Below are 27,232 nucleotides of genomic sequence, written 5' to 3' on the forward strand. Positions count from 1 at the left end.
CCCTTTTAGAATCACAGGGGGAAGGAGATGAGGTAGTTCCCATAGGTGTTCAAGTAGACATATAGGTTAGAAACGTGTCCATCTGAGGTAGCAATGGCAGGTCCCAAGACAGATACAGCATGCTCTCAAATTTTACTGTGTGTGTGTGTGTGTGTATGTGCACATGATGCGAGTGTGCTTTAAGGACTCCTTTGATGCGTTTTAGTTGTGTGTTTAAAGTTTTGGGGCTAAGGCCGATGGTAAACTGCAGGGGGTCTGGGAACTGCCCGAAATGATACATAGCATATTATATATATGTACAGAAAAATATTTTTTCCCTGGAGTTAATGTTATGCAACATGTTCTCTCCAATGAAGTTAATAGAAGCTCTTTATAAAATTCTGCAAAATCTTTGGCTCATCCTCTGCAACATGTTAGGAAAACTTTAGGAAAGTTCCTTTCACAACTGTTTTTGGAAGATCAGACAGAGATTCATTCTCTTAGGGTTCCACCACTTACTATTTCTTCCAGTGGAAACTTTACCTTGAATAATGCTTATCAAAAAGGAAAATATTGGTTTTTGAGACTTGGCTAAAATTAGCTATATTTTGTAAGATCTGAACCAGTTAATTTTATGGGAGCTTTTGTGTTTGTAATTGATAGCTTACCAATTGTGGTACATGCTGGCATAAACAACCAGTAGAAGAAACTAGCTGTTGACATATTTCTTCTTTTTTCTCTGGCGTAAGGAACTTCCACAGTGTACTGCCATTTTTCTTCTCAATTCTAGAATTGTAGACAGGAGAGAGAATTCCGCTTGTTTGGAGCCAATTCAAACTCTGGAACCAAAAGGAAGAGCTTCCCTGCTTCCTCTAATTATATTAGCTTCTCAAAATCAAAATGGTGGTTTACCCAGCAGTAGGTGGGAGTGACAGGCTATTGTACTCCTTTGCATTTTTAGGGAGATGAATCAGGTGGCCTTGGTTCTAGGTTTGGGACTTATGTGCAGGCGTTTATATTAATCCTAGATTTCGAGTTTATTTCTTATAGCTTTCTTAAATCACAAACTTCCCTTCCTCAAAATTAATTGTTTCCTATATGGGGATTTGATGCTATGAGAATTAAATTGCTCAAATAAAGGCAGGAGCAACATGCTTCTAAAATGGATCCTCTGGTTCATATCATCAGATGTTGGGACTGGAAGGGATCCTTGAAGATTCTCATCTACCTCTGTGAGGATAAACTGAGTCTCCGACAAGCGCAACAATGTAACCAGGGTCCCAGGGCTACTTGTGGAGAAGAGCTGGAAGTGAGGTCTAGGGATCCCTTCACACTAGTATTTTTCCCCCAGCTATCCCACATTTTTCTCTGGCACAGTTTTAAAAAACTATCCCCAAAGCATTGTTTTCATTATCACATAGCTCAAATATGGAATCTGAGGGCAAGAACCAAATTGGTCTTTTTAATGATCATATGCCCAGTAGTAGCATTAATTAGCAACAGCAGCAGTAGTAGAAATAGTCATAATAATCTCATCTGTAAGAACTTACTCTGGCCAGACATTATTCTTTATACTTTACATATATTTACCTACTGAATGGGGCCAACAACCCCTTGAAGTGGGTACTATTATTATTTTCATTTTACAGATGAATAAACTGAGGTCCAGACATATAAAACCTAGAAATGTGCATAGAAGGCACTTGGTAAATCTTTGCTCAGTACTCAGAATTTCCAAAGCACATTCATGGTCATTATATAGTGTGATGACATTTCAAGGGAGGGCATTTTTCTGAGGAAATAATGGCCCAGAGGGCTCTAAGAGACTGAGGTTAGGGGGACAGTTAGTAGTAGAGCTAGGACTCACTTTGATCCTGACCTTCTGACCCCGTTAGTGTCATCTGTGGATTTCTGCAAAAGCGCATCCTAAAGGTCAGTGGCTGGGAAACTCTGAGGCACTGTCTGGTTTTATATTTACCCAGAGGTTGGCCATTTCCAGCATTCTTCTTTGCTTTGTGTAGATCCAAATTTCTATCTGGTATCAATTTCTTTCTGCCTGAAGGACTCCCTTTAAAGAGTGTTGGCCTTTGTTCTGGCACATGGTTAAATTACTCGGGATCAGCGAGACCCTTTTGAGGCTGCTTTTAAGCCCTTTCCAGAGCAGGCTGTGTCTAGGACCCTTTTGGAGGCTCTTCCTGATATTTTATGTAAACCAGCTCTTTCTACTCAGGCTGGTGGGAATGCCGCTTATTCCCAGCCCCATGTGAACCCTAGGTCCTCGTGCAGAGTAGTACTCAGCCGAGGATTGGAGGGGATCCCCTTTGCAGATTTCCAGAGTTGCTCACTGCCTCATTCTCCCTGAACTTTTATCTCTGGCTCCTCAGCTTAGCACGACCCCTGAGCTTGGCTTGGGTTTCCCCTTCCTGCACTACTGCCTAGAGTAAGTTGGGGTGATAGTAGGGCTTATCTCACTTGGAGTTTCCTTGTCTCAAAGATCATGGTCCTGCATTGTCTTTGTCCAGTAACTAGTACAGTTGTTTCATGTGTTTTGTCCACTTTTCTAGTTGTTTGTAGTGGGAGGGCAGTTCCTGTAGCAGTTAATCCTTCGAGGACGGAAGTGGATGCCAGTGTCTTGTTTGAGGTCCCAAACCTTAGCAAGGTATTCTGTGCCCCCTATTTGTTAAGAACAGATATCACCCTCTGCTTCCTTTTACTTCCTCTCCCGAGCTATATTCAAGGGAACATGGAAGTTACTGGGAGACTGCGTTATTTGAAGCAAGTAGAATCTGCTCTTGCCTGTTGAAGATGAGGTGAAGAATTGACCACTCCTTCTACTTACTTCCTGTCTGTCTGCTCACAGAGCCAGAGTCTAGAACCTTGAGTTGGCTTAAGGAGCCAAGGGCTCATGTACCTGTGAACTAGCTGTGCAAGGGCAAGGTCTACATCTGTTTCGGTCATCTTTGTATCCCAAAACCAAACAGAGTGGGCACACACTGGGTCCCTGAATGAATGAATGAATGAATGAATGAATAAACATGTATAAATGATCACACAGAATTGTGAACTTGAGATTTGTGTGTAGATATGTGGGGTGAGGGGTGATTCCTGACTGTCTGTGAATTGTCCCTATGAGGAAAAACCAGTTTGACACCTGTATGCGTGTGCGTGCGTGCGTGTGTGTGTGTGTGTGTGTGTGTGTGTGTCTGAGGTTGATTACCTGTGGGCATCTCTGTCCCGGTTGCCTTTCCAGTCTGAGCAAGTACAGTTGTTAACCAGCGTGTTTTCCCACAAAGAGGCTGGCTTTTACCTTTTACGTGCTACTATCCAATGAGGTGGGTGGTGTTTATAAGAGGAGTAACCACGAAGGGGCCAGTTGCCAGGTTAGCTAGAACATCTGTCATAGCTCTGTTTTCTGCTGATGAATAGAAGGGAGACATACCGAAAACAGATTGTCCTGGTTGATTATTTTCATGGAATGGAAAGTGGTGCTTGTAAGGTAAATGATGATTTTAGGTGGCGGGGGAAGAAATGTGGGACAGAAGGGAAAGGTGGTGGGTGGTATATATTTAGAAATCATGAATAAATAATAATTAAGCAGCTTTTTAATCATGTCTTCATGTAGATTGCATGTTCCCTTGAAATGCATAGCCTATCGTTTTTGTCTTTATTTTGAGGTCTCTTTTAGTGTTAGTACCATCTCTTATTTTGACGTTAAGTTTCTTGTCCTTCTTTAAAAAATAGTTACCAGTGTTTGCCTTCCTCTTTTGTGATCAGCTGTTAGGCTTCCATCTGTGCCCTTTTGTAATTCAGACTTCCCATTATGGTATTTGCTTGCTTATTTAAGATTGGGTCAGGAGCCATGAATGTAAGAGGATACACTGTGCTGCTACTTCAGTAGCTTTAGAACTGGGCTTTAGAAAGCAGGACTTTAAAATTACTAAGCAAATTCATTCCTTCTGGGTCAAGCTTCCTAATAAACACCTAACAAAAAATTCCGTATGTGGTGTTCCTGGGGCTGCCACCTGGAGAGTGGATTTTCTGAAGATAAAGGTAGCAATAGTTACTTCTATAGCAAAGAGCACGGTGGATTTCAGCGGGTGGATTTCAGCGGATTCTGAATTGTGCTATTTTGGTGGAAGCAGTTATGCATTCTGTTGCTATGGTGATGAGATGGCACTGTATTGATATATACAGTATTGTCTTCAGTAAATGGTTTGGTAGCTGCCTCTCCTTTTCTTCCCCCCTATTCTAAATTCATTATAAGTTTAAAGGAAACAAAGTCACTGTTCGTATTGGTGTTTTACAGTTGAACAGGTCGTTTTCATTTTGAGAACTAACAATCACAGAGGTGGGTGTGGTAAAGTGGAAAAGTGCAGAAATTAAAGCAACGAAGGTCAGAGCATAGAGATTTGTTGACAGTGGACTGTGTTCTCAGGAGGAGACACTTAAGGATTCACAGCTTATCTCTTTTCTTCATTGAGGTAACAAATGGATGTAAAGCACAATAAAAGTGGCTGGCATGTTGAAGAGGGTTGATAAATGAAAGTCATTTTATTTATTCATTCATTCATTCATTCATTCATTTATTTATTTATTTATTTATTTATTTATTTATTTATTTATTTTAAGTAAACTCTATCCCTAACATGAGGCTTGAACTCATGACACCGAGATCAAAAGTCTCATGCTCTACTGACTGAGCCAGCCAGGAGCCCCAAAAAGCCACTTAATTTTTATAAGATGTAATTACTTTCTAAACATTTGGAAACAGCTTGATAATCAAGGGGAAAAAAAAGTAGTCTAAGCCTATGTTTAAAAAAAAAAAATGAGAAGGAACCGAGATGCAAACAAGTTTCCTTCCTTTTCCAATGTCCATTTTATTCTCTAGAATAGGAGCTACTTGATGGGTTTTTGTAGCTATCATTTTATCACAGGCTAGATACTTTGTTTCCATGCTTAAGTATATTCCTTTTACATTTATGATATATCATGTTTATACTGTAACTTGGAAACTTAATATACTTTAGACCTCTTAACAATAGAAAAGGTGTCCCTTTCTTTTTAATGGCTGTGTGGTATTTCACCATACAGAGGTACCCTAAATCATTTAACCAGTCTTATATTGATAGCTTCCCATATTTAGCCACTTGATGACTTTTGACTGTTTAACAATATTTGCAGAATATGAAATCCAAATATTAACCTCAGTCCAGCTACTGTAGGCTTCGTAAATGAGTCAAAGTAGTAATTTACAACAGAGCTTTTCTTGTTACCGCATTTAGAATAAATTTTGCAAGAGAAGCAAATGTCTAGTCTTCTTGAGTTATGCAATTAAGCAATTACTGTTCTCACCTAATTATATAGAAAATTACAGAGTTGGGTGGAGTGGGCACTGGCTAGTATCAGCTTCCTTCACACTTCCCCCTTGATGACTGTGGAATGGCCCTGTTTTTTGGCCTGAGTTTAAGTCACGAGTGTGGTAATCCATGTATAGTAATTAAAATTCAGTAAAGATCTTTCTTCACTATTTGTTTGGCTCATGCAGTTTCAGAATCATTTGTTAAGCTACGTGAATAACTTCCCAAGGATGTTTGTCACATGGAGAGAAATCACCAATGAGAAAACACTTTTTTATTGTAGCTGCTGGTAGTTCCTATTTTGGTTGATTGTTAGCTTTATGAAAAGAGATGATATACATTCACCAGTTCACTTATTCAACGGACGTGTTCTCCTGTCCTTGGCAAAGCCTGCTAGCTCTCACAACTTATCCTATCTGTCTCCTCAGTTGCTTTTATTATGCATAGGTTAGGCAGTTTTGAAGACCATATTAAAGAAAAAACACTTTTTCTGAGAGCACATGCCTCGACTTTGTGCTTCCTTAAGACTCTACCTTTGTATGACTTCTTAACTTTCAGGAATGGCATCATTATCCGGTTCTTCCAAGGTCATCTGGGATTTCTGGAAGTGACTTGGAACTCACTTGCCAAAGAGCCTATTAACTCAATAGGTATCAGATGGAGTTCCTTTAATCTTTGATATTTTCCCAAAGCTCGATAGGCATACCGCATTGACTGATGGTGGACCATTTGTTCAGACTTGGTCATCATTGTCCTATGGGCGCTGTGTACTCATTTTTTATTAACTTGCGAAGAGCTCAAAAAAATACATTTTACTTCCTCTTTGACAATGTATGCTTTCCAGTGTATGCTTCCAGTGCATTGCTTCCAAAGTAATGGTAACTGTGTTTCACTGGGACCGATACTAGTATACTGGAAATCATTTTGCAAGTTCTGAGAATCATAGATTTCCTTTCCAGCTGTTTGCAATGAATATTTAGTGATATTTGAAGGAATGGGTTTCAACTACATAAACTTTGGAAGATGTAGCCAGGAAATAATTAGTCTTAATCTCATAGGAATATTGTCAGCATTCAGACCTCAAGTTCATAAAATTCCTTGATAAAATCTTGGTCCAGGAAAGACCATCTCTTGCCTCTTACGAGTTCATATGATCACCATGTTTTCATTTGCTTCTGTAAGCAGTGTGGTGACTTAATGATTGATAAAGAGGACCCCACCTTTATTTTTATTTACTTATTTATTTTTGAATATAATTTATTATTAAATTGGTTTCCATACAACACCCAGTGCTCATCCCAACAAGTGCCCTCCTCAATGCCCATCACCCACTTTCCCTTCTCCCCCACCCCCCATCAACTCTCAGTTTGTTCTCAGTATCCAAGAGTCTCTAATGGTTTGCCTCCCTCCCTCTCTGTAACTTTTTTTTCCCCTTCCCCTCCCCCATAGTCTTCTGTTAAGTTTTTCAAGATCTACATATGAGTGAAAACATATGGTGTCTGTCTTTCTCTGACTGACTTATTTCACTTAGCATAATACCCTCCAGTTCCATCCACATTGCTGCAAATGGCCAGATTTCATTCTTTCTCATTGCCAGGTAGTATTCCATTGTATATATAAACCACATCTTCTTTATCCATTCGTCAGTTGATGGACATTTAGGCTCTTTCCATAATTTGGCTGTTGTTGAAAGTGCTGCTATAAACATTGGGGTACGTGTGCCCCTGTGCATCAGCACTCCTGTATTCCTTGGGTAAATTCCTAGCAGTGCCATTGCTGGGTCATAGGGTAGATCTATTTTTAATTTTTTGAGGAACCTCCACACTGTTTTCCAGAGCGGCTGCACCAGTTTGCATTTCCACCAACAGTGCAAGAGGGTTCCCTTTCTTCACATCCTCGCCAACATATATAGTCTCCTGATTTGTTCATTTTAGAGAGGACCCCACCTTTAAAGGTAGAAACTTAGGAGCATGTACTTGGGAGAAAATTGCTGGAATCCAGCTTTAAAGTTGTTGTAGTCAAACATTCAGTGCCCAAGTAAATGTGGATGATGCATACCTTTTTAAAATTACCTAAAATAGAGAAGAATTTTGAAAATTGTACTAAATTCATTTTTATAAAAATATAGTTTTTAAATATGTTTGATTGCATCTTAAGACTGTACCACAAGCTGGGGCGCTTGGGTGGCTCAGTCGGTTAAGTGACCAACTTAGGCTCAGGTCGTGATCTTGCCGTTCATGAGTTCGAGCCTTGCATTGGTCTCTATGCTGGCAGTACAGAGCCTGGAGTCTGCTTCAGATTCTGTGTCTCTCTCTGTCTCTGTCTCAAAAATAAGCAAATGTTAGGGTGTCCGACTTTGACTCAGGTCATGATCTCATGGTTTGTGGGTTCGAGCCCTGTGTCAGGCTCTGTGCTGACAGCCTGGAGCCTGCTTTGGATTCTGTGTCTCCCTCTCTCTCTGCCCCTCCCCCGGCTCACACTCTGTCTCTCAAAAATAAATAAACATTAAAAAATATATAAAAATTAAAAATCATTAAAAATGTTTTAAAAAGAGTGTACCACATACTAAGTTTTATTCCATGTATGAGCATCCTTAAGCCTCTTATCCTGGGCTGTATTTGTGATGCCCTTTGATTTCTGATCCACAATAGAAGTATAATTGAAACAGAGCCAAATAAAAAGAAAAAAATAATAGAATCTCCCAACTTTTCTTCTAACCGGCCCTGTGACTATTTGAAGACTTCAGGGAACCAGAAATTCTCCACTAATTGCCTCTTGGGATATGAAGAATTTAAGACCAAACAAAACATTTTTCTAAAGTTTGTCACATTGTCATCCCTGGGGCTTTAACACGTAGCCCTGGGAATATTCTTCCTCTTTGTTCATCAAGGTGGCATCTAGCATTACGTTGTAGTTTTTAGATTTGTTGGCTGACATAGAACAACTTATAAATGGGCCATTTTGGTGGACCTACAAATCAATATGATATTGACAATGAATCTGTCTGCATTTTTGGGCATGGGTTTCGTGTATACACAGAGCAAGCTGTAATTTTAAAGGCTAATGAGTTATTCAGGTGTATACTTAGAGTTTTAATGGGGTTATTGAGAAGCTTGCAAACTTCCTAGTTTCAGTAGAATACTGTCTGGTGCACTTATAAGAAGAGTTCACTATCCAAGTATGAAACCATAGGTTCCAAAAACTTAGATGCACGTGGAAGTAATAGCCTCTATTTGTCGAGCGTCTTCCATGTGCCAAGCATTTGGCTAAGTTTTGACCAACTTTACAGTTTATACCACCAATTCTGGAAGGATTTCTATGCATTCACATATATAGGTGTGTGTGTATTGTTACAAACACAGGGTTGTTTTTAGTTTTAACATAAATGGTGATACATATGTTTTGCTATGCAACTTGATTCCTTTTTCTTCTTTTCCTCCTCTGAATATGTTAGATCTTTTTCATGTCAATATTCATGGACCTAGGACATTCTTTGAACCTGGGCATAGGATTCTGTAGCACTGGTTCTCAAACTGACCTGCACATTGGAATTACCCTTGGAGTTTGGAAAAATACTCATGCCTGGGCCCCCAATACCAGAGATTCTGATATAATTGGTATGGAGTAAATAAAGCTTAGGCATCAGAGTATGAAAACCAGTGTCTTACACCGCAAGGTCACAAACATTTATTAAAACATTCACCTATTGAAGGTCACTTAGACTGATTCTCTATTACCAATAATGAATGGGTTTTCTATTACAGTGCTGTAGTGAACATCCTCGTTAATATATGTCTGTGCTCGTGTGTAAGTATATCTATAGGTTAATTCCTATATATGGAATCTAAGAATCCTTAGATGTGGATCAAAGGGCCAGTACATTAAAAACAACAATAGATATTGCCATTTTGCACTCCACTGAGGCAATACAATTGACTTTCCCATGCATAGATTATTAGATTGCCCACTGTGGGGCTGAAGTTCTCCCCAACCTCACCCCCCGTTAAGGAAAAAAAATTGTTCTGATTTTGAATGGTTGTATATCTAAGTGCTCATGGAGTTTCCTAACACGAAGGGAGACTGGGGAAATCCCACGTCAAAGTTTTATTTCTCTTGGTCCTTTTAGCGCTTTTTCTTTTGGAAATTAGTTTTAGAGGCTGACGTGACAAGGCAATGCCTTCACTTCTCATTTATTAGAGGGTATGTGTGTCTCTCATGAAGGGCCGGGGAAGTTCTGATTGAAGAGCAACACCTACCAGAGCCACACAACATCCCATACTGGTGGGGGCCAGAAGGCCTCTTTACTGCCTTATTTCTACACCTGAACTCGCATTCAATTGAAACTTTACCGGCATCTTTTCATAAGCCTCTCTTGAAGGTTTATTATGTAAAATTTGTAGTTAGAATTTTATGAAGGGCAGGGTCCTTCTTTCCAAGGGAGTTCCAGTTTTCATAATGTGACTCCATCATCTGTCCTTATAGTTTCTGGGTGGCTTCTCCCTGCCTTGTCATGCGCAGGACTCATTAGTAACAGCCTGAGCATAGGTGTGGTGCTGGCCTTGCCCAAAATGAACCCCTCTGAGCAGCAGGTGTTGTAGAGAGGCTCAGGATCTAGTCAACAACTCACCACACTGTAATTTTAAACCCAGGAATCACCATGGACTTAGCTTTCTATAAACATTTTTTACATTTGTAATGGCAAATGGTGGCTGTGTCCACACAGGTTCAGAATGACCTCTCTGAGGCAAAAGTGTGAAAGCCTGTGGCCGTGGCTGCTGACAGTCACGTTGTCCAGTTTGGCGACCAATTCAGTGATTTCCCTGGATAGACGAGATGCCTTCAGAGGTACAAAGTAGAATAATAAGTAGGTGAGGTCAGTGCCTGAGTAAAATGTGAAGGGGAATCAGGTCAGTATTACCCATGTCAGCGTCCTTGCAGTGACTCAGTTGGGTGTGCGATGTAGTCGTTCTTGTATAAGTGGCTGGGTTGAAATACCAAATCTGTTGAATGCTTCAAAATATACAAGAAAGCTAAGACTTTTCAAAGTGCCTTTTCCCACACGGCCCCTAAAACTCTCAGAGAATTTCCCACAATTTGCAGATAAGCTGACTAACCTGCAGAGCCCTTGATTTAGTGATGACAACTGCCCTGTAGAGATTAAACCAGCCTCGTTCCAGGAATTTGTTCTGCTGATACACACAGGAATGTCAGAGAAAGGAATCTGGTTAGCACATTTCTACCAAACAGTAGTTAACAAATACAAATCCTCCTTCCAACTCTCTAAGGTAGTTCTCCGTTCCCTTTGTAACGTCCACTTAAAAGCCATCACACTTTTAGAGAGGACGTAGGGTCTTGAAGCCTTTCCTCCGGTTCCTCCAGGAAAGAAGTGGGTGAGCTGCTCTTTGAACCTGGGTCAGGTCTCCACGGCTGCCTATGTCATGTTGTGTCTGTTCATTAGTTTTTCCCTCACTGAAAAGCACAGACATTTTCCATGAGAAGGATGGGGTTTCTTAATAGTTCCCAGAGAATGAGGCTAAGCTTAACCAAGAAAGTTTGTTCTACATGGTGTTTCATTTTCTCTTGCTGCAATTGTATGAATCTTGGCATGAAAGTAGTCAGAAGAACATGAACAGAAGAAGGTAATTAGTGAAGTTTAAATTTTCTTTCAGTAAACACGAACATATAAAGCCCTCCAGGCAAGGTTTTATTTCTTTATTTTCAGTCCAGGGAACTGTAGTTTCCCTAGGATGCCAGTGGACATTATTCTCCATAAAGGCCTGCACACAAGTGGAAGTTGTACCTACTTGGCAATAAAACGCCTTGATGAGAAAATGTCGTTGTAGTATTTGGGAGGAGTAAGGTCGAGCAGCATCTGGTTTGGGGGCTGGGAGGGTTAGTAGCAGTACTCACTTTTCAAGGGACCATGTCTTATGGCCTCACTGGGAAGAGGGACTAGATACTACTTTGAGGATGGCATTGCGCGTCCTCGGCCCAGAGTACCTCTGGTTTATCTTCTCTAAGCCGTATTAGACTTTACTCCTAGATCTGGAAAGCACAGTTTTTCAAACTAAGTGTATATCTATTCAACCTCTTCTCTCTCAGGCTTTGCCAGAATTATTTCAGTTGTGAGAAGGTTCCAACAAAATGAGTAGTAATCTACTTATTTTTAGGCAGTGTCTTTTAATGTCACTTAAATATTCTGTGTGGATCGCCCCAACGTGTTGGCTACTTGCTTGGAAAGGTCTGAAACCTGACACCCCTGAAGTGTGATCATCGTGGTGGGGAGGCATTTCAAGAGGCACCACATCTGCCTGCAGGGGTGAAGACTCTGACTTCAGGGGTTACTCAAGCAGGGTCAGCAGAGGACTGGAGCCACAGGGTACAGGCAGCTGTTGGTGCCCTGCAGGGTACTCGCGTTCTCCTCTGGTGACTGTGATGTCGTAGTCTCCTATTCTTCCTGAAAGAGCTGCTAGGTGATTCAGGAAAGTTGCTGGTTTTACATGTTTGTTAAAGAACAAAACTTGGCCTCTTGGAAGAGTGAGAGCTTTGATGTGACAGAACTGGCCATTGAGTTGTAACTTCCTATGTTTGTGTAACCTCTCATTGAAATTTGTCCTTGCACATCTAAGTGGATCCCTTAGAGGCAGTGAAGATGGAAACCTAAAGGGAGAAAACGATTTGCATTTCTTTCGGCTTCAGCTTAAATCTGTTTATTGACTTAACCCACAGACTAGCAACAGGTCGGCAGACCCAAGGGCACAGGCTGTCTGGCAAGGCTGTGCTTTCTTTGGTGGGGACTCCAATGACACTTTTGGTTTGGCTCTTCTCCCAGATGATCGAGACGAGATGTCCTGGCTTCCAGACTGGTTTCTGTCACGTGAACAGCACAAACTCCTAACTCGAGAACCGTGTTGTATTGGCTTTAGGGATTTATGTCCCAAACCTGTGGTTAAAGTACTGAGTCATGACAGAAGAGTCATTGCCAGCTTTTTAGGGTGAGACCTGGAGGTCCCCCTCCTTTGCTCTTTACATGAAGAGCAGGTGTTTTCTGGCAGGAGTCTATGACTTGGGCTTGGAAGAAAGAATTATGTGCTGGTTGAGGCTTGGTCTGGCTTGAGGGTGTGCATGGACTTCGCTTGGGTTCCTTTCTTATTATCTAGGGAGGAAGAGGGGAAGGAATGGGACAGGTTCTGGCTTCCACTTTGCACCCCCTCCCCCCACTGATGCAGAGAGGGCACACAGGAGGGAGTGTGTTTTGTGTGTACTGCCCTGTTTTAGGGTGCCTGGTGCCTATATTGTTTTCCTCTTGCATCAGGAAAGTCAGTGAGCTGAAGGGACTGACTACAGGGTGAATTTCCAAGACCCACTTCCAGAAGCGCCCCGTTCGAACATCCTTTTGGGACCTGAGTGTGTGGGAAGGGCTGGCCCTCCTCTGGACACACTGAGAAACGCCCTTTCCGTTTCCTGGTGGAGAGGATGTTGAAACTTGCGGGGAAAACACATCGCCTTTCAAACGTTTCTCCTGCAACCTTTAGACTGTATCCCATGATTTTTTTAAAGCTCCAAATAGTACTTGGCATCTGGTGTGCTTGGGAAATGAAACCAGACATGAGGAATGCGAGAGGGGAGAGAGATGGCCAAGGAAAGAAGCGAAGCAGTTTTTTCTTTTCACATTCTTCTTGATAAGAGAATTTGGGTTAACATTATCGTGCTGTTGAAACCAAAACTGCATGTCAGGGCCCATTGGAAAATTGCAAAATGTGGGGTAAACTGCATCTCTGAAAATAAGAGGTATGGCACCAAAATGGAGGGTTCCCCGGCCATTCTCTTTAAAGTTGCTCTTACGGTATAATTTTTTTTTTTTTTTTTTTTTTTTTTGCTTGTCCCTCTTTTTAAGTCTGTGACATTGTTTCAGAAATTCCGGACACCATTTACAATGAAGGAACAATGCCAGTATTTTAGTACTGAAATTATAATTGGAGAATTAAACGCGAAATACTGTCTTGATTAAAAAAATAGATGTGGGTTACGATATCGATGTGAGTACATGCAGGAGCTCTCAACTGTCTGATCACGTTGGTGGCTGGCAGGAAATCATGGTCTCTCCTTGTCTCTCTTCCTCCAGCATCTAAGTTGCTTCCCCCGTGACCACTTTGGTTAGAGGACAACCGTGGTTACTTAGCCAGTGAGCGTATCCTTCGGTCTGGACAGCCATCTTACCAACGTGTGGCAAAAGTCCCTGATGAAGCAATCCGAAAGATGTATGCATGGGTGCAAATCTGTTTTGTCAACACTGCTTTCAAGTTTCCCCTATTTATTCGGTACAGATATTGACCTGCTTTGTGGAAAACAATGCTTACGTATCACATATGTGTTGTGACCTGGCATTATCAAAGGAGAGTGTTAGGGAGGGTCTTCTTGTGGACTGTAAGTTCTCCAATGTTTTAGATCATCCTGATCATCATCATCTATATTCCCCAAAATTTGGCCCTCATTTGTTGACTGTTACCATGTTGAGAGTCTTGTTTGTTTTGTTAAAGAGCAGTACAAATGACTCTGACTTCGAGCTAGGCCACAGATGGATTAAATTTCTTATTCTTTGCTAAGCAGAATGCACCTGCTCCAGAATCTTAAGTAGCTTTTTAATTGCTTCCTTGTGCGTGGCATAGCAATAGTCATCTGTAATGTTATAGATGGATTGCATTTTGGATGTCGCAGAAGTGACTTCTTCCCCTCTGCAACGATGCCAGAAGCTGAGATTAGAAGATGTGTTCTGGTTGAGGGCCCAGCTGTCATGGTGGAATTAGTCCTTTCCCTCGGGCTGATCTGATTAAAAAGGGGCCAAGATGTGGAAACACAGGTCCCAGATTTCAGTAACTCTGTATTCCCTCTTCACTGGACAGAGTTAGCAGCTTCGCCGCTCCCTAAATGTCCCCACTAGTCTGTGATCTCCCTGAGTCTGTGGACTTTCTTCATCTGTGTCTACAGCACCTAATGCTGTGTCTGGCTTCTTGAGGTTCAGCTATGATAGGTGAAGAAGTGAATACTTTCTCGGGCGAGGTGTTCATTGGATATAAGGAATGGGGAAAAGTCTAAAAGATTCTCAGTGGGTCTGTTTCCCATGGATCTTACTTTTGAGGCTGGGTGGAAAAAACAAGCATGAGCTAATTCAGCCAGAAAGAAGCTCCTTGCTTGAGGGAAGCTGCAAATACCCAGAGGATGAAGTCTGTTTGTGAGGCTACTGTCAGCATCAGAAAGCTTGACAAGTGGCTAAGGAGCACTTGGTGATCTGGTTGACTTTAAATGTCTTGGCATTTGTGAAAAAGAGATCTGCAGGCAACTGTGGGAAGAACACCCAGTCACACAATCCTGAAGTTCAGAAACAAGCCATCTGTTCACTTAGGCATTTATGCTTTTGCATTCAACAAACATGTATTGAGAATATACCATGTGCCAGAGACTGAATGAAGCATAGTCCCTGTCTTCAAGATCTCATAGTCTGGTGGGGGAAACAGACGTGAATTAAAAAAAAAAAAAATCCAGACAACCAAAAAACACTCAATTTTATATATATATATATATATATATATATATATATATACACACACACACACACACACACACACACACACATACTGCTTGGGATGTGGAAAGAAACGTGCGACCATCTCTGGAAAACTTAAGGCCCATTAAAACATTGAGTGGGTTTTGAATGGTCAGTGGAAGACACTTAGGTTCATAAGGAAAAGAGCACCTTAGGCTGAGAGAACTGTGGATGTGTGGGCTCAGAAGTGACTCCTGTGAAGGTCTGATTACTTCGTGCACGTGGGGGGGGGGGGCACATGGATGGACAGTGCTCATGGTACTGGGAGACAAGGATAGACAATAAGTAGCCAAGGACTAGACCACGGAGGGTCTTATGGTCCTGGCCGGAAGCTGTACTGTATCCAGGAGACACGACAGAAGTCGTGATTGAGTGACACAATCACATTTATGATGTTCCCAGAATAAACCCCAGACTTCTCACTCTGGTGTACGAGTCCCTGGAGTCTGGGCCTCTCCCCTCTCCAGCTTCTTCTCTCTTAACACTGTCATTACTCACTATGCCCCAGCCATACTTGTCTTCTTCCCTGATCCAGATGTGCCAAGTTGCCCACCTGGTCTGGGCTTCTGCACATACTCCTCCCACCTGGAATCATCTGCCTCCAGCACTTTGCAGGACTGATCCCATTCATCCATTAGGTCTCAGCTTAAATGCCCTCTCTCTGGAGAGGTTGTCCCCGATCACACTATTGAAAGTCGCTGCCTCCACCACCACCATCACCACCATTTTCTTTCACTTGCTTCTTGCATCCCCTGTAACCCTAACCAAAATTAATAAAGTTTACTTGATTTTTTTTTTCATGCCTTTTCCAAAACATCTTTTCTAAAACTCCCTGAAGGGCACATCATCTCATTTTCATCCCTGTTTCCTCAGTGCCTAGAACAGTGCTTGGCACATAATTAGCTTGCAATAAATCCCCCCCCCGCCGCAGGGTTTTTTTTTTTTTAAGTAAACACCCAACGTGGGGCTCGAATTTATGACCGCGAGATCAAGAGTCATGTGCTCTTCCAAATGAGCCAGCCAGACACCTCAGTACTCAACAGAATTTTGACTTAATGAATTAAATGATGAATACGATGAACTAGGGCAGCTGTTGGTGACCTTCAACCCCTGGGCCTCCATGCACACACCACCTATTTTTGTATGGCCCATGAGCTCAGAATAGTTTTCACATTTTTAAATAATAAAACAAATTTTGAAAGAGAATATTCTGTGACATGACAAAGTTCTGTGAAGTTCAGATTTCCGTGTCCACGGTGAAGTTGTATTGGCATATAGGCATGCCCATTTTTTACAGATGTCTGTGGCTGCTTTCAGAATAAAATGGCAGGGTTGACTAGTTGTGATAGAGGCTTAAGAGCCCACAAAGCTAAAAATATTTACTATCTGGTCCTTTACAGAAAAGGTTTGTCAGCCCCTAAACTGGAGAACCACAGGTTAAGGAGAAGAGTTACGGAACTGTTGTAATTATACAGATGAGAGATAAGGGGAGGCTGAACTAAGGTCATGGCCTTGAGGTTGGAGAGGGTGGGGATTGGATTCCCATTGGATTAAGCACTCAGGTTCCCTGACCTATGCCAAGCTTCCCTGCCCCACTCCGAACCAGTTAGGCTTCTTCCAGTCAACATCCCTTTACGTTCTGCAGCAAAGCAAGTCCCTCCCCAACTTCTCTCTTCCTAACTTCCCCACTCCCTCCCAAGTCTCCCTTTCAGTCTGATATGTGAAATGAGGATGATAAAATGAAGTGTTGGGTGTGGATGTGCTTCGTAAAATTACATACACAGCTGTTGGGATTGCTCGTTAGCGAAGTGCCAGGGCGGTTAAGGAGGGCTGACCAGAAGTGTCTACTGCCACTGAGGGGTCATAGGATGATTACTTATGCTTCCACTTTGGTCTATATCTAGGAATCTAGTCTCTTAACAGTGAGTTCCAAGTATGTGTATTAAAAATGGCAGCCTGGGGGCACCTGGTGGCTCAGTTGATTAAGCCGCTGACTTTGGCTTAGGTCATGATCTCATGGTTTCAGAGTTTGAGCCCCGCTATGCTGACAGCTCAGGGCCTGGAGCCTGCTTCGGATTCTGTGTCTCCCTCTCTCTCTGCCCCTCTCCTGCTCACACTCTGTCTTTCTCTCTCTCTCTCTCAAAAATAAATAAACAGAGAAAAAAATGGCAGCCTGTTGGAAGTCTCAAAGCTTTGCCATCATCTACAGTTTAAGGATGGGTTTAATGGAAGACCTTGTATTTGGTGTCACACACAGGAGCCAGCATAAAAACTTGGCTTTTGGGCGTTCGTGAGGCTTTTAAACACAAATCACCTGTCAAAGGCAATATTTTGGTCCTTATTAAAATGATTTCAATTAGGTTCTTAAACGTAATAGACTCTGTATCTTATCACCCATCTTAGAATCTAGCCAAGACCCTCATTTTGTGTTTGTTTATAGAACTGCTGGCTTAAAGAAAAAAAGACTTAAATGCTTTGGGCTGATTTTTAGATCTCTGTGTTTCTTGTGCACACCCTCCCCCCCCCCCTCAATACAGCCAGAATGTAATAAAACTTGGGTTTAAGTGAAACAACCTATAAAGTACAAAAGTAAAGTTGCTCTCTATTCGTTTCCCAAATACTTGGGTCGTGCTCCTATGTGTGTGAGGCACTAAGTGACACAAGCTGTGGGCACTTTTTCTCATGGAGTTGACTCTTCGATAGGGGAAGTAAGACTCAGACCACAAATCCACAAATTACTGTAAGTGTTGGCTCTGCCTCATAAGGGTCACAACATGCTAAGAGGGCCCAGACCACATTCAATGGGATAGGTTAGCAAGACTGCCTGGAAATAAACTTGAAAGCTAAGCATGGACCATATGACCTTCCATGAGCTGGGTCTTGCCCGTTTTTTGTTTTTTTGTTTTTGTTTTCTCCCGTTTTAGAGTAGCGTGAATGCTGCCTCCTTACCCCCATACGGAGGTGCTTAGTCATGCAGACCTTGACACTAATCCCTGAACGGTCTCTTCAGTATACTTACTGACAGTTGAGTGACAGGGTGTGCAGGACTCTGGCCTGGCTGCCAAGGGGGACACGGCTGGGTCCTGAGGACATACGTCGGAGACAGACATTCACAGTTGTCTTTTAGTGAACTAAGTCTGAACTCCCATCTCCTCGTGTACATCAGTGGTATTTCTCCTTCCCCATGCTGGTTAACAAAGAATACAAGAATTGCACTCTTAGAGAAATTCTTCTAGCATTTTGCCATTGCTGAAATAGTTGTACTCTATTTTACAAAAATACATTGCTAACAGATTGGAGGGAAGCAACTCATCCTTCGCCTCAGATAGTTTGGGACACTGGTGTATAGATCACCATAACTTGGATATTTTTGATAAGAACATTTTTGCATACACATTCCCCTCCTTCCATCTGTCATATAAACAAATGATCATACAGTTGTTGTTTTTTTTTTTTTTTTTAAATCTCATTTTCATTTGATTGTGAAAGTAGTATGTCTTCATTGTGACAACAACTTGGGAAAGTACAAAGAAATTTTTTGGTGTTTTTGACACAAGCTTACTGTTGGCTCACATTGTGCTGTTTCTCTTATCCTTTTTTCCTTTTATCTTTGTCAACACGCTCCCATCCTGACAGCTCATATATGTACACTTGTTCGTACATAAATGGGACACTGGATACTATTCTTTATTTTACATATAAAATGCGCATGTCATTAAATATGCTTTTAGAGAGGACTGCTTGGTCATCTGTCATCTAGTTATACCATGATTAACCTTTTCATATAGTCTCCTACAACTAGAACTTATTTTATGCCTTTGTTTATTGGTTATTAGGTAACGCTTTGAAAATTGTTGTGACCACATTTTTGATAGTATCTTGGAATATTCCATTGGGATATATTTCTAGGAGTAGAAATACTTCAAGTCAAAAGTATGAGTGAAAGGCGTCGGTAAACTGCCCTTCAGGAACGTGGAAACAAATTTCAGTTTTCACCAGCCGTGGATGGGCTCACCGTGCTAAGTACTGTCAGTGTGGGTGCTGGCAGGATGGGAGCGTGTTGACAAAGATAAAGGCAGAAGGAATGAGCAGACCACTGGGATGGAAGAAGAGAGGAGCGTGGGATGTGAATGGGGCGTGGAAAATGGTCTGTTGGCTAAAGTGAAAGATACTTTCAAGGAAATAGGAAAGACAGAGAAGTTGAGTTGGATCTGATTTGATGGAGCACTGAAAGCCAGTTTAGATCGGTATCGGAGAGACTTCAGTGGGTTTCGATCAGGAAGATGAGAGCCCCAGGGTTTTGCTGTGGGAAGGCTGTGTTATGTAACACAAGCTGTGCCACACCACTACTCATTCCCTATGTACTCCATGCCCCTTCCCACCCCATGCCTTTGCTTGCACTGTTCCTTCTGCCAAAATGCCCTGCTTTCCATAATCTATTGATTATGGAAATCATCCATCAGGGACCATACCCACATTCTCCCCTATGTACTTCCTGCTCGATTACGTAGCATCCACTGGTATAATATACCATATTGCCTTTTTATAACTGTTTGGTGTACTACTCTCTCCCACCAGATTATAATCTCCTAGTGACCCATTTCCTTTATGTATCCTTCAGTGCTTATAGTGCCTGGTATATAAGAGGTATTAACACACATCTGCCAAAGGAATCCCAGGCACTGCACATGTCTCCTATGACATTGAACAAGTACACTTTAGGCCAGGAGGTATATGCTTCAACAGTTTGGGATATTGGATGTCTCGGCCAAGTTGTTATTCCAGAGCCAGTTGGAGTATCACATAGGGCTACATGAGGGACAACCTGCTCTTAACATTTACCTTCCCTTCCCATTCTAAAGACTTCTAGTCACTGGCTTTTGGAGACCACCATCCCTTAAGTGAGCGAGATCTTGACTCAAGAAGTGTTTGTAAATCATAGTTATTTATGAAAACTTCTGGAGCTTGTAATGTTGTATGAGATTGGTTTTTTAAAAGCCAGTATGGCATCGTGTTGTACGTATCATTCTTTGATTTGCTTTTTTCAATTGACAGTGTAACTTTGGATTTTCCCAAGGCAATACATATAATTACAAAAAACTATATAATAATTCAAAATGTGTTTTTTAAAAATTTCTTTTAATGTTTATTTATTTTGAGAGAGAAAGAGAGCACGAGCAGGGGAGGGGCAGAGAGAGAGGGAGATGCAGAATCCAAAGCAGGCTCCAGTCTGTGAGCTCTCAACATGGAGCCTAACATGGGGCTCGAACTCAGGAATCACAACGTGAGGTTATGACCAGCCACAGTTGGACACTTAACTGACTGAGCCACCAGGTGCCCCTAAAAATGTGTTTTTATGGTAAAAATTCAAATTCAAGGGGCACCTGGGTGGCTCAGTCGATTAAGCGTCTGACTTCGGCTCAGGTCATGATCTCACAGATCATGGGTTCAAGCCCCGTGTCAGGCTCTGTGCTGACAGTTCAGAGCCTGAAGCTTGCTTTGGATTCTGTGTCTCCCTCTCTCTCTGCCCCTCCCCTGCTTGCACTGTCTCAAAAATAAACATTAAAAAAAATTCAAATTCAAAAGGGTACCAAATGAAAAAGAATAGTTCTCCAATCCCCTGTTTTTATTTTAGAGGTTAGTGCTATTTGCCCTTTCTTACATATATGCATAAAAACATATATGCATTCTTTAAAACATGTAATCCTGTAATACGTACAGTATATCATAAAGTATCTTGAACATGTTTTCATATCTACATATACAGATGCCATGTTGTTTTTAAATGAGTGCATAGTATTCTGTTATGTGAATATACTATGACTATCTCTGTATTGGTGAACTCCTTTGATCTTTTCTGTTTGGATAGCTCATGTGAAATCACTCTTCGTTTGTTATGAATTTAAATTATTCAACATGATAAACATGAACTGAGTGCCTCCTTCCTTCCTGGCACTGTGCAGGGCACTAGGGCCAACAAGGTGTTTGATGGTCAGTCCCTTCCCCTGACTTGAAGTTATTGGCTGTCTAACAGGACAATACTCTCTTAACGAACCTAGAATATGATATGAGCTGGAATGGGTAGATATGCCTTAGCATACATATTAATTCTCCTTTGGGAAGGTGAAAAAGAGGACGTTCGTATCAAACTTTAAAGGATAAGAGATCCTGGATTCCTAAGGGGTGAGGAAGAGAAGGTCATTCTTTCAGGGGATGTTAAAGAACAAGATGGGTTGGCAAGAAAGAGCATGTGATAGGCAAAGAGTGGTCAGTAGCCCAGTGCGACTGGGTCATGTGCCGTGGTGTGGAGGGGGAGAATTGTACTGTTGGCTCAGCAGTTGGTCACAGGAAACATTCAACAAGTGAATAGAAGGATGTGCTCTTTGTGTAACTGAACTCCAAACCATCTTGGGGTTGTCCTCTTTATGCCCTGCAGGCTATCAACTGCCTCCAGGGCAGAGGGTCTTTCTTGAATTGGTCTGGCTTTAAAAAAAAAAATCTTTTATCCATTTTTGCACCTTTAACCATGTCATGTCTTGTTTTTGCAGAGTTTAGTCACTTCAAGAAATAGAACAGAAATCCGCCATGGCCCCAAGGAAGAGAGGTGGACGGGGGATTTCATTCATCTTTTGCTGTTTCCGAAATAATGATCACCCGGAAATCACCTATCGGCTGCGAAACGATAGCAACTTTGCGCTTCAGACCATGGAGCCAGCATTACCCATGCCCCCTGTGGAGGAGCTGGATGTCATGTTCACTGAACTTGTGGTGAGTCTCCAGCTTGCTTCCTGCCGGTGGTTGGGAGCCAGGAGGAAGAGGAGAGGGTGTGCCTGGTTTCGTTTGGTTAGCCATGGGCTCGCCCTTCTTCGGTGCAATGACCCCTTTGTATTGGCACCCCAGCTGTGGGCACTGAGCCTCTGGAGGAAGAGAAAGAAGAAGGTAGCTTTACTACATCAGAGGGCTTTGCTTTAAGTGAAGGGATTTAAGCCCTTAGATCTTCGAATATGTGGCCGAATCACATCCCAAGTTGCTTCTCCTGTTCCCCCCATCCCAGCGTGAGTCTATACCCGTGTCCTCTGCCTCACAGCCCCCCAATTCTCTAATGCTTTCTCCACCCCTGCTCTCAGTGTGCTGTATGAATGTCTTCTTAACAGGTAGTCCTACTCCTCTTCCTGTCCCAGATCCTTTGATGAAAGCCATTATTACTTAAGGCAGTTAATTATTTAGCCTAATGATCAGACTGTAGTAATAAGTGTTGTGGGAAGCTTTTCATGGATCCTGTCATATTTTAGAATCCACTGTACTGAAGTGAGAGAGATATCTGGTGTAGGACCTCTTCTCAAAAGATGTAAGTGATCTCTTCAGCTTAGCTTTTTAGGTACCTCTGAAGTAGTGTTTATTTCCATTCCATGTTACAGAGGTATATTATGGCATAGTTCAAAGAGTCCTGGCATGTGGATTAGGAAGACGTTGGTTCAAGTTACTATTCTGACTTTATTATCTGTGTAAGTATGGAAGAAGCATATGAGCCTGTTTTCTGGAAAGTGAGAAAAAAAAATAAGTCCTCCTTCTAGTGTGATGTAGTGTCGAAGTGAGAGTAATACATAGTGGGAATGGCTCAGTGCCTGGCCCTCATTGGGTGCTCAATAAATGTTACATGAGTACTCTATCCTCCCTCGATCATTGCCGGCATTTTGTAATGGAGTTAGTTCTAATCAGACGAATCAGACCATTTGTATCATTCAACAGATACTCGAGAGTGCTATCATTTTGCATGACTCTTAGGTCAGAAAGTAATGTAGGCTGTGTTATTGCCCTCCAGGGGTAATATCTGAAGCGATCAGGCCACTCCAGCTCTTCCAGACCAGAATTTACCTATAGGCTTTCCCTATAAAATAAGCCAATATGAGAGTATTACCAAGCCTGTTACCAACCAGAATTGGTTGGGAAAAAGAAGAGATGGCTGTTGGCAGCATGTTTGTGTTTTACGATGTTGATGAATATTTTTGGTGTTTAAGGAATCTCTCCCCTCTCCCACCTCTGCATGCAGAGATTATGTTCTAGGTATTAATGGGGAGGTTTGAAGTGGGAAACTAGAACCTTCTCTGAAACAGCTGACAGTTTCAGTAGCAAAAGGTGATTGATAAAAAAGTACAATGCCACTAGAGGAAGAAGCACAACCCACCTCTGCATGGCGTGTAGATGTGTTGTGAGGTATAGGACAGTGATGAGGAGGGTGGTCAAGGAAGACGTTCTGGAGGATGTGAGCTGTGAGTGATTGAAGATAAGAAGGGAAGTGGTGGGGATCGGTGTCAATGGCTGTCTCAGTCATCTCAGCTAGTTCATGCTGTGACAGTTACAAACTACAACAGCTTATCCCTTGCTAATGCTGCATGTCCCTTGTGGGTCAGGTGTGGTTTTGTTCCTCACCATCTTTCATCCAAGACCCAGGCCTGATGGAAGAGTAAGGAGGGACATGGCAAACTGCTAGTAGGCTCTAAGCTTATGCTTGGAAATGGCATGTGGCACTTCTGCCCACATTTCTTTAGCAGGTGAAAATCACGTAGCCACTCCTGAGATCACAGGGGAAGGATGAATCATCCTTCTGTAGAGACTGGCACCACAAGTCGCATGGACGATCCTGAGGTCACTGGGGCAGTGGAGGACATACAATCCTCTTCCAGGGAGAGGCAGTGAATCATCTACCATGATGGCTATCAGGAAGGACAATAATGTATTCACGGGCTTGGTTTTATTTCCCACGTAAAGTTATTTTATAACCCAGTATGTGATCTATCTTGGGGAATGTTCCACGTGCACTCGAGAAGAATGTGTATTTTGCTGCTTTTGGATGAGAAGTTCTGAATGTTATCTGTCAAGTCCATCTGGTCCAGTGTATCCCATTTAAAGTATTTGAAAACACAAAGCCCACCTAAGGAGATAGATGTTGCTGATAGATGAGGGCCCACTTGGTGGTAGTTGGAACTGGTGGGCAGAGTTAGTACCCTCACAGCCTCTACATCCACTGTCTTTTCAATTGTGCTCTATCAGACTCCCCAGATGAGACCTAAGCCAGAGCCTGTGTGGTGGCAGCTCCATGTACATCTTGAAGGCAGCTCATTGTTCTGTATTCATAAGGGAGAAAATTCCACTCCTCTGCCTTATTGATGTCTTTATTCTGTGTGGAAATTGCCTACAGCTGTTAGTTGTTAAAAAGCCAATGCCAAACCAGAACTTTAAGCCGAAACCATTGGAAAACAAATTATATTGAGGTTTGTATCTGTCCCGGTGAGTGACGGATGGATTTCTGTCCACTCCTTACTTCAGGGACTTAGACCACAAACCCATCCAATGGCCAGGGGTGTGCTGGGGCAAGAGAGGTGGGCTCAGAGCCATGGGAAACCTCTGTGGGTTCTCTTGAGTGTTCGCAGAAGCGCTTCTGCCTCTGCCCGTGCACAGGATAGGGAGGCCAGGTGGGGAACGGGAGCGGGCTTGGCCTGTGGAGTCAGACTGCTCTGCAACCCGGGGTGACTGCCTTTAAGACGGTTTCTATTGGAATTTAAGTTTATTGCCTTGCCTATACAATGGGGACAATACCGTCTCTGTGATAGGATTGGTATAAAGAAGATAACTTCTTCAAAAAGGGGGGCACCTCTTAGGTGCTTTATAACCCACATCCTAGTGCAATGAGAAGCATGGGAGATAAGTATTTCCTGGGCACAACACCCTAAGCACATATCCCAGGTTTTTCCTTTTCTTGAAAGCTAATCTGCCCGCTGTGAGTGAGCCAGCGTGGGTCCTAACTTGCAGGGCATTTTACCTCTGTATCTGTTGGAAAGCATCTCATCACAGCCGGTTGGTGTCAGCTAGTTTCCTTGGCCTCTTCTGATGACACACTCATTTAATGTTTTTAAATGAGTGGTACCAAATAGGTTGCCTTCAGAATTGCTGGCTGCAACCTTATCATCTCATAAATAAAGCAAGCCTGAGCGGGAGGTCAGCCACGGGAATCTGTAAGGAGGGTGGGCCGTGAGGAGTGCCTGCCATAGGCAATGGAACCAGACTCGTTCCAATTTCAGGATGTAGTGGTTCCTGGGGGTCCCAGTCCAAAACCCTGCCTATTTTTTTTTCCCTAACAGCTTTATTGAGATGTAAGTCACAGACTGTAATCCACCTATTTACAGTGTACAGCTCAATGGCTTTTAGTTGTGCAAGCATCACCATAATAAATTTTAGCATGTTTTCATGACCTCCAAAAGTAACTCCCTTACCCATTAACTGTCACTTCTCATTTCTCCCCAGCTCACCATCCCCTGGCTACCTCTAATCTACTCCTGTTTCTGTGAATTTGTCTATTCTGGGTATTTCATAAAAATGGAATCGTGTAATATGTGGTCCTTTGTGACCGGCTTCTTTCACTTACCGTAATCTTTTCAGTGTATCCATGTTGCAGCATGTTTCGATACTTCTTTTCCTTCTATGGTTGAATAATACTCCACTGTATGGACATACCACATTCTGTTTCTCCATTCATCATTGACAGACATTTGGATTGTTGCCAGTCTTCAGCTATTATGAATAATGCCACTGTAAACTTCATTCATACCCAAGTTTTTGCGTGGAAATACATTTTCAGTTCGCACGGGTGCAGACCTAGGAGTGGAATTTCTGGGCCATATGCTAACACAATGCTTAAATTTTTAGGAATTGCCAGACTGTTTTCCAAAGTGTCTGCACCATTTTACATTCCCACCTGCAGTGTGTGAGGGTTCCAGTTTGACCCTATCTCTGCCGACACTTGTTATTACTTCCTACCGATTGACCTGCTGCTTCTAAAGCTGTTCGATGGCTCCTGGAGAACTGAGAACATGTAACTTGGGAATTTTTTAACTATCTAATTAATTTATTTTTGTGAGTTGTCACACAGAAATAGTCTCTATGCTAACAATTTTAACTGATTTGTGTTAAAATTGAGTTGAGAGTTTGTGTAATCTCTGCCAACTCTGTATTTTATGCCTTTCGAGCATCAATCCTTTTTTTCCTGTATTACCTCCCCCACCTCCTCTCCCCACTTTTTCTGCTTTGTCCTTTGCTTCAGCCACACATCGTGAGCATAACCAACCCAAGAGTCAACACTGTTCCCATAAAATAAGATTCAGCTATAGTCTTGCCTTTTCTACAGGCTTCTAAAGGTCTTAGATTGTCTTTGCTGACCTATTTGAAGACCCGTAGGCATCATGAATCTGTAAGTTGTCCTTATTCAGATAACTTTTTCATCTCAATGTTAGGAAATAGAAGATTTCCTCTGGGATGAATAAAAGGATGTGTCACTAATTGACTGGTCAGTTCTTTCAGGGTGTGTGCGTGTGATGAGGGGCTGCTGTGTGTCCTGAGATAACTGGTGAGCAAAGCAGCCATGGTTGTTAATGAATTTATGGGACCGAAGGTGTAGCGGGGAAATAGGCAAATACACACACAATCTTATCCAGTGTGCCCCAGGATTATGAGGGGCTCTTCCAGCAGTATATATTGTTGGGGAAGAATGTTCATTTGCCTTTTTTCACAAGAAGGGAGTTGTACTCACAGGTTCCATATCTATAAACCTAGCTCTCTTGCCCAGTAATTCCTAGCTTCTCTTCCAAGTCCTCATGGGAATATGCATCCCTCAGTCCCTTTCTCTGTCGATTTCTCTGTCAATCAACCAGCTTTCAGGAAACACGTTTTGTGGCCCGTGGTACTATAAATTTCCTAGCAGCGAGCTCCCCTTGGGGAGTTCTACAGTTGTCCAGCTGACCCTACCACTGGTAGGTGAGTGTCTAATTCAGCCTTGAAATCTCAGCAAGGCCACTTGTCCTCAGGTGAAAATTGAGTTCTCCAACTCAGCTTACGTGAGTGAGAAAGAAGGTACATATTTTGATTTCCATTTGCTCGACTCCTTAGCTTAGCTGTCAAGTTAATAACAAACTTGCTAGATTCTAAACCCCACAGTTTCCTAACTTAGTGTGGAAGGGTCTTGGAAGGCTTTGTGGGAGAGGTTTCATTTAATGTTAAGACATGAAAATCTAGTAGGAATATCAGGGCAAAGAGGAGAGATTGTTACAGACCTTGAGAACAGCACAGTAGGGGGCCGGGAGGTGAGAGAAAGTGTGGAAGGCTCAAAGAACAGAAAGCTCAGTGTAGATGGAACATGAAATAGGAAGCCGGGAGGACTGGGGCTTCTGAGAAGCGGTTCTGGAAAAGGGGATGGGGACGGTTGTGTTATTGATTTAATTCTATATCTCAGATTCTTATT

At 42.3% G+C, this 27,232-nt stretch overlaps 1 protein-coding gene and 1 non-coding gene across 5 annotated transcripts in view; one reads left to right on the forward strand and one right to left on the reverse strand.

Annotated features, from left to right (window-relative positions):
• DAAM1 (dishevelled associated activator of morphogenesis 1) overlaps positions 1-27,232 on the forward strand; it is a 176,849-nt gene that overhangs the window by 47,150 nt on the left and 102,467 nt on the right. For all 4 annotated transcript variants that reach the window (XM_023255733.2, XM_023255734.2, XM_045059982.1 and 1 more), the window contains one exon: positions 21,489-21,708. In XM_023255733.2, the coding sequence (XP_023111501.1) occupies positions 21,526-21,708 (183 nt within the window). In that variant the 5' untranslated portion in view covers positions 21,489-21,525. The remainder of the gene's footprint in view (positions 1-21,488; positions 21,709-27,232) is intronic.
• Positions 4,618-4,690, reverse strand: TRNAK-UUU. Its single transcript has one exon. It is a non-coding gene; the product is annotated as a tRNA-Lys (tRNA).

This window comes from Felis catus, chromosome B3 (assembly GCF_018350175.1).
Source record: "Felis catus isolate Fca126 chromosome B3, F.catus_Fca126_mat1.0, whole genome shotgun sequence".
Classification (NCBI taxonomy): Eukaryota; Metazoa; Chordata; class Mammalia; order Carnivora; family Felidae; genus Felis; species Felis catus.